The sequence below is a fragment of the Phyllostomus discolor genome, chromosome 1, assembly GCF_004126475.2.
Source record: "Phyllostomus discolor isolate MPI-MPIP mPhyDis1 chromosome 1, mPhyDis1.pri.v3, whole genome shotgun sequence".
Taxonomy (NCBI): domain Eukaryota; kingdom Metazoa; phylum Chordata; class Mammalia; order Chiroptera; family Phyllostomidae; genus Phyllostomus; species Phyllostomus discolor.
The window spans coordinates 138,867,755-138,875,666 of NC_040903.2; the positions used below are offsets into that span (position 1 = coordinate 138,867,755).

Sequence of the window (7,912 nt, forward strand, 5' to 3'; positions counted from 1 at the left end):
TCTCCTCTTTCTCTACTTCTATTTCTCCATTTACAACCCATCCATCTCCTTATTCCGATATTAATTGTTCTGAATTTTTATTTCAAATCTATGTGAGTCACCCTTGCTTCTCTCCTAGGCTTTTTTTTTTCTTCCTGAGCAACTCTCTAAGTGTTTGCCGATAACATCTTGGGGACAGATTATTTTTCATTGGGCCCATTGTAAGAAGGAGCCAGCTTATTGCATTACTGCAGAACACATTTCAGACTATACAATTGTAACAAATGAACAACTTGTCCTCCACGGACTCACCACAGGATCCAATTAGTTACTAAACCTTTTACTTAGGTTTTCTAATTATTTTCTGGAGTCATAGCAATTGGACTGCTGAAACAATTCAAAAATGTTTCCATTTTGTTTCAGATTTATATATATGTGAATATACATTTATGCATATGTATACTGCAAGTTAAAATTATGACTGTAAGCAAAAGAAACAAATCTCTACATTTTACAAACTTATCTAAAAGGTAATCAAATAAATACCTCTACATTGTAAAGTATGAAAGAAAATAAGAAAGGCATTTTACTGCTTCTGAACATCTAGAATTTTAAATTGTTATAATTTAAAAATAAAATATAAACATTGATCTACAAGTCATTACAACAGGTGATCACTTAAGCAAAATCTATATTCCAACTTCAGCACATCTTTATTAGAACTCTTCCATTGTGGGTAAACAGCCACCAAAATAAATGCTGACTTAGTATAAATACAAATATTTAAACAAAAATATTTGCAGCATTCAGAGTGCAAATTTTACCTGAACTGAAGGACTCTGTGTTTATATATATTACATATGTGTGCATTATATCCACTTCTATCTAACCATATACATTTATTTGTAGCTTACCAAGTGGTATAAACAAGATATCTGAAACAAAATATATGAAAAGCATTCTATATTACTGATTTGAAAATAAACACAAGATAAGTAACTATGTACATTAAATTAGGTATATTTTTAGTGTATCTACAGAAACTTAAAGATATAAACTGAAAAGCCTATATTTTGTTTAAAGCTAGTGTTTATTAATTAGTCTGCTCCTGGTAAAATGTAATTCCACAATGGAAAAAATACTATTTTCATTTTTAAAGTCTTAGTTCAAAAGAAAGGAGCAGTTTAAATTTTTGTGGCTGAAAAAGCCTTTGAATTCCCTAGAACTTAAATGATCTTTTAGAAATTAGGTCTACTTAATAAAAGAGACAAAAGTATCAAGATATATATGAATTTAGCCTATTTTTTATTTCTGTGTGTTCATAGTAAACATTTTTGTAAGTGACAAACACGGGCATATGACCACAGTATCACAATCAAGAAATTTTAAGACAACATTAACAATCACTCAAATTTATGCGGCATTTGCGCAACACAGGTTACATATTTGCAAGGTTTACCTATAAGTACAATAGGTATTAACATTTCACTACATTTAGAAAAAATAAAAGTGACCTGTTAGTGACCACATACATCAAAATATACACAACACAAACTGAAGGCAATCATTAATTTTGTCCCCTTCCAATTCATTTGAATGGGCAGTGCTGCCAACTGAAACAACTTTCACTTTTCTGTTTGTTTGTTTTTTAATACTTAGTATACCAAGTGCATTTTCTAGATCCCAATCTTTGGTCTAAAAGTAAACAAAAGAAAAAAACAGTTTTTAAAAGAAAAGGACAAAAACAATAAATGGCCAAAATAATTTCTTGGGCACCTTTACTACGAATGTGTCTTAAATACAAATTACAGTTTAACATTTAAAAACTCTCCGCATAATTTAGGTTGTTCTCAAGGTCTGCATCCACCATTTAGATCCATGATAACTTATAATACTGCACACATGGAAATTTGGCGGCTCTTACAGACTTGTCAGGTTTGAATGAAATGGCAAAACAGTCACTATGTAGATACACATTCTACTATAATTTTGACTTCCAAACCTTATATTCTACAATGTATTCTCCCCACATTGCACCTCGCTGACACTCCACACCTTGTTAGAATAATAAACAACCCTAAAGACTGAACAAACGTACAGAATGGGGGGGGGGCTTAATAAAAAATACCTGGACTTATTTTTTAATTATCATTTACAATGCAAATGTGTGTAAAACGTTCACTTACAGTCTGGTCCCAGGGATGTTAATGTATTAAAGGGTTGGAAGAAGACCCCTGATTTTGATGTGTGAAATAATCAGACAGTCCCCCGGACAGTCCCGTCGTGAAACTTGGCAAAGAGGGTCTTAAAGACTCACAGGGCAGGGTCGAGGGAGCCTGCGGAGACGTAGAGGAGGACGCAGCGCGGGCGCTCATGGACGTGCTGCTCTGCGAAGTCATTGACGGGTGCGGGACGTGGGGGAAAAAGTAACTGGTCTGGCCCGCAAGCAGGTTGACCGAGCAGGGGTTGAGGGAGTAGGTCCCAGAGCAGGGCACGGACAGGCCGCAGGGCACTGAGGCTGCGAGCGCGGCAGCGGTGAGGTGGTGCGTGGCGTACGGGATCTCCCCGTTGACCAGCCGGTCCACGCTCAGGCCGTTGGCCGTTGAGAAGGAGTGATTGTTGCCCAGAGAGTTCTGAGTCAACACGGAGCTGTAGGGCATGGGGTGGCTGGGGTAGGCCGACGTGGTGCCGTTGTAACTCAAAGTGCTGCTGGCGCGGGGGTGGTGCAGGGACAGGAAGGGCGACATGGGCCAGTAGAGGGAGCCGGCACGGTCCATGAAGGTGAGGCCGGTGGAGGTGAGGCGCGCCCCGCGTTTGAAGGCCAGCTTGGCCCGCGACGTGGTGGAGCGGCGCCGCAGTTTGCCCGTGGTGCCGCCGATGAACACGTCGTCGCTCGACGGGTCCAGCATCCAGTAGTTGCCCTTGCCCGGGTCGTCGTAGTGGCGCGGCACCTTCACGAAGCACTTGTTGAGAGACAGGTTGTGGCGGATGGAGTTCTGCCAGCCCTGCTTGTTCTCGCGGTAGTAGGGGAAGTTCTTCATGATGAACTCGTAGATGCCGTTGAGCGTGAGCCGCTTCTCCGGGCTCTGCCGGATAGCCATCATGATGAGCGCGTTGTAGCTGAACGGCGGCTTCTCGTACTTGCCGTTCTTCTTCTCGCCCTCCTTGCCCCCCTCCCCGTCCTTGCCGCCCTCGCCCGCCCCCTTCTTTTCCTCCCCCCCAGCGCTGGAGCCCTTTTCCTTCTCGTCCGGCCCGACGGGCGCCAGCTCCCCGGACCCGCCGCCCGGCTCTCCCTTGCCGCCCAGCCCGTCCGGTTTGGCCCCGTCCAGGGCGGCAGCCGAGGACGGCGGCGGGGGCGGCGGGAGCAGCAGCTGCTGGGGGCCCTTGTCGTCGTCCGCGCCCGGGGCGCCCCGCGCCTGAGGGGGCTGCGGTGCCTGAGGAGGCGGCGGCTGCTGAGGCGGCGGCGGTGGTTGCGGAGCCGGCGGCGGCGGCGGCGGGTGGTGGTGGTGATGGTGGTGATGGTGATGGTGCTGGGGGTGGTGGCTGTTGTGGTGGCCGTGGCTCGCGTGGTGGTTGTCGTTTTGGACCGCTTCTGGTACGAGGCTGTTGATGCTGAACGAGGACTTGGGGATCATTTTCACCTCTTTCCTATCTCCCATGTCCAGCATCACCCAGTCGTCGAGGGACAGCGGCGGAGGCGCAGGAGCGGGGCAGCGGCGCGGCGGGCGGCGGCGACCAGTGGGTGTCGAGCTGGGCGCGGGCGGCGCGGGCAGCGGCACTGAGCGCTCCAGCAGCAGCGCAGTTGGACCGCAGGCTCCGGCGCTGGCAAGTCATGTAGCAAAAGCAGCAACCACCCCTCAGGAATTAGAAGGGGAAAAAAGGAAAAGAAAAAAAGAAAGAAAGAGAAAAAAAGAAACCACCACCGCCCCGGGGGTGAAGCTCCCTCGCTCCCAACTCTACTTCTTGGTCTCCCCCCCACCCCCCGCTCCCCCCCCCCCCCTGCTGCTTCCTCCTCCTCCTCCTCTCGCAGCAGCAGTCACAGCAGCAGCAGCAGCAGCAGCCCAAAGGGGGGGAGAGCCGGGCGGCGGGCGGGCGCGTCCCGGAGCGGCCGCGGCGAGGCTGGGGAGACAGCGATCGAGGCGGCTATAGCCACAATTAATTTTCCGAGCTACAGGCGCACACTAGGGCTGTAAAAAAATTTTTGGTTTAACCTTTCCTACCGCTGGGCCAATCAGAGCCGGCGGCGTGCGGGTGCGTCTCTCCTACCATCAACCAATCAGCGGGCCTGGGCCCACCCATCCACGCCCCGCCCGCCGGCTCCCGCCCCCTCGGGGGCTCACCTCCCCCTCTCCGTGGGCCCCGGCCTCGCGGAACGGCGTAGGGATACGCCGGCGGGAGCACGCTGCGCCGCGGCCCTTATCTGCGCCCCCTGTGCCCCCTCCACTCCGCGGGGCAGCTCTGCCGAAATCCCCTTCGTAGGGCAGATATCTCACATTTCCGCCTCCATTCTCACTGTCTCTTGGGTTATTTTCCTTTGAGCGTCAGTATTTGTCCTTATTGATTAAAGTTTGTATCCAATTTTATTTTTAAAAGCGGGGGCGGCGGTAGCGGTGGAGAGACGTGTGGGAGTACGGGAAGAGGAAGTAAGGAAAAGGCAGGGCATGGAGGTGGAAGAAGCGAGGTACTACTTTTCCCCTGTCGGCCCTGCAGGCCAGCCCGGCCTTTCCGCGTCGTTAGGAAACCTGTGCCCCTTGTAGGTAACACTCCAGCCCGGCTCTGGAGGGCCGGGGAGGGAAGGCACTCCTGGCGTGGGAGGGTTGCCCTCCACCTTTGGGGGAGGAGGGTCTGTGAGCGGGTCGGAAACCACGGGACTAGGAGGAGGACTTGGCCTGGCGTGCGCGGGGCAAAGTGGGGGTTACTTACTCGGTTCCTGTGGCCTGGGCGGCGGCGCGCTTGGGACTCGAGGCTTGGGCTCCGCGGGAAAGCCGGGCCTGGGGCTCACGGCGCCTCCGCGAAGGAGGGGGCGGCGGGCGGGGGCGGCTCAGTGGTGGGCGCCTGTGAGGGCCTCCCGAAGTGAGGGGTGCTCAGAGAGAGAACAGTGCCAAACAGTCTCGAAATAAACCAGGTAACACATGCTATGTACGTGCGTCTCTTCCTTTCCCTCTGCCTAGCCGCAGACCGAGGCTCACGCGCTGGGTGACGGGTCCTTTTCTCTTCACCGCTCCAGCTTCTCCTCAGTTTTTAATCCAAGTTGGAGGCGAGTAGCTTCGAGGGATCACCCTGGAAATGTTTTCATTTTGCTTGTTACATTGGAGGGATGATTAGGGTGGGCGTCTGTTTCTTTCCGTTTTTTACAGACTTCCTATTTTCACTCCCTCTTTATTTTTCCTTTCCTTTTCTTAAAGGCTTTTAATGTGTCCGAGCCTTAATCCTGAAACAGCCGCATGGGGAAGCCAGCCCTTTCCCACCCCGGTGCCGCTGGAAGGCTCCGAGGGGCCTGGGGGCGTGCGCCCGCCTTCCCAGCTTCTCGGGCGTCAGCACTGGGACGGCTCCGTGAGGGCTGAAGTGAGAGGGGGGCTTGTGCTTCGGGGGCTTTAAAGGGACCCCGTGGCCGGGGGCAGGGCTACGGCCCCGCAATTCCCAGGGATCGGAATTCCGTGCGGAGACCGCTGATCAAAGGCCGCTTCATCCCCACTGGGCGCGCAGCGCCCCGCGATTCACGGAGGGTGTAGCCCCGAGAGAAGAGGGAGGTGGAGGAGAAGTATAAATAAAAGCACCTTTTTTTCCTCCTCTATAAGGTAAATAATAAAATATAAACACTTATTCACTGTGATAAACTCTGGCAGATGTGGTATTGAAGAAAACGAAGGAAGAAAAATCGGCGCCTATGTGTAACGTTAAATTTCAACCCCACTGTGAAGAATGCAGTCAATGCATACTCAGGTGAATAGGGAGTTATTCCACTCTTCCCGCCCCCCCTCGCCTGGAAATTCTGAGAAAATAAACTCTGAAGAGAAAAATAGACAATTACAAAATCAGCAGTGATTGTTAAAATAGTTTCTGTTACAGCTTTGAACGCTGGACTAACCTCAACTGTCCTACATATTTTCTGTATCACCCCCTCCTTCTACATATTTTCTTACTTTACAATCAATTATATTTACGTGTGGGAAAATTCAAGGGCTTCATCTCCCAACGTTGATAGTGACATGGCCCCCAACATTGACTTCGAAGCTCAGATTTCTTACAGAGCCGGGTGAGGGGACAGGCTTTTCGGACCAGGCTGAAGAGATCTCTGGGCCTTCCTCTTTCCGCTCCCTTTATCTCTTTCCAGTTTCCCTCCTAAGGCCTGGTATTCCTACTTTTCCTCTACTGGTTTTCCTCCTCCCTACTCTCTTCCACCTCCCCCCACACTTCCCCACCCCATCTCCTTCCTCTGTTCCTCTCCCTCACTCCCTTCCTCCCCCCACAGCCCCCCTTCCCATTGCCACTTATAATGGCACACAAGGGCTCCCTCTGAGGTGGACGGCCCGGTACGTTTTTGTAGTCGGTCTAGCGTGAAATGATTCGGTGTAACCGGATTCTTGGGAAAGGACAGGTTACGTAAACATTTACTGATGTGGAGTAACTATACTATTTGTACTCTGATATGCAGGAAGGAAAGTGTTGATTAACACAGAAGAAAAAAAAAGCGAAATTAGCTGATTGCATGCTCATAAGTGCAAGCTGTCATTGAACTGCTTTTAAAATAGACACAGCTGGGTGTTTGTGTTGAAAAATTTCTTGTGTTTTTGCTAATACTGAAATAAGCATGATTTTGTATACCAAACATTTTCAGATCATTAAAATTTGTAATCTGTGCTGGTTTTAAACACAAAGAAAAGAAACAGAATCATTTCGATGTAAAATTTGCTGATATTATATTAACTCAATCAGGTCTGTACAAATTGTGCATTGTGCTTTCTAAAATCTGTTTGATCAATTTAATACACAAAGTGCCAAACGTGGGTATTGTTTGTTAACATTGGGCATTTTATTCAAATCCAAGCTCAGCAGCAAACTGGAGGAGCATTCCTTGAATACAACACTAGCACTGACTGATGAATTTTTAATATTTTAAGGTGTTTCTTAGGTCAAAGCTGAGTGTGCATTGTTTTTGTATTCCTGCATGAAATTTTAGCAGGTGGAAATAAGTTTCTCTTCTGTTTACTTTCGAATAGCAAAAACTGAAGCCTGCTAATGAGAGCTGTAATAATCTGATTTTATGTGCCAGGAACTTATATTGACTGGAAAAATGTTTTGCATGCAAATTAAGAATGTGTTATATTATTTTAAAGATTGCATGAATGCAAGTCTTCCAAAATAGGATATTGTGTAGGAATAAATAGATTATAGTTTACTATATTAAAGATCTAGTCTCTTGTGAGAAAGGTTATTTGAAATTTTGGGTTAAGTGAGTTTGAATTCTTGTTAATAATTTTAATTGGACTTTGTGGTGAGACAGAGTGCCATATATAGGTGTGGGAGTAGGCTTGTTCAACAAAACATGCACTGTTTACTCATCAGCCCACATTTGTCTCAACAATGGCTTCTTTTTAGAACTGCTACTAGATGAAATGAAGGGTGGGGGGCAGTTCTTGGACTGATATTTTGCAATTTGAAAGTACCTGGATGAAACTTTGTATATCATACTAGATAATTTGGGTGCAAATTTGATCTGAAGGACTGCCCTTGTCCACTTCGGGCTTCTTTCTGAAACACATGAAGTGCTCTGTATTTCCATCTCACTCAGTCTCGGTGATTATTGTCAGAAGACAGGGCATCCAGTTGTCCTAGATCTGAGGCAAATTCTTTATCATTGAAATGTTTTCTCACCATCAACTTAATTTTGATCTCTCACACACAGACTTTTATAAATGTGCAATGTTAATGA

At 47.8% G+C, this 7,912-nt stretch overlaps 1 protein-coding gene across 1 annotated transcript; it reads right to left on the reverse strand.

Annotated features, from left to right (window-relative positions):
- Window positions 1–6,290, reverse strand: FOXG1 (forkhead box G1). The gene is made up of 3 exons (XM_028507793.2): window positions 6,144–6,290; window positions 4,903–5,259; window positions 1–3,801 (listed from the first exon to the last, which is right to left on the reverse strand). The coding sequence occupies exon 3, from the start codon at window positions 3,645–3,647 to the stop codon at window positions 2,184–2,186; it is 1,464 nt and encodes a 487-aa protein (XP_028363594.1). The 5' UTR covers window positions 3,648–3,801; window positions 4,903–5,259; window positions 6,144–6,290; the 3' UTR covers window positions 1–2,183.
- Between the last annotated feature and the right edge of the window lie 1,622 nt (window positions 6,291–7,912).

Excerpts from the sequence above, each read along its gene's own strand:
- FOXG1 (XM_028507793.2), bottom strand. The coding sequence starts at position 3,647 with ATGCTGGACATGGGAGATAGGAAAGAGGTGAAAATGATCCCCAAGTCC.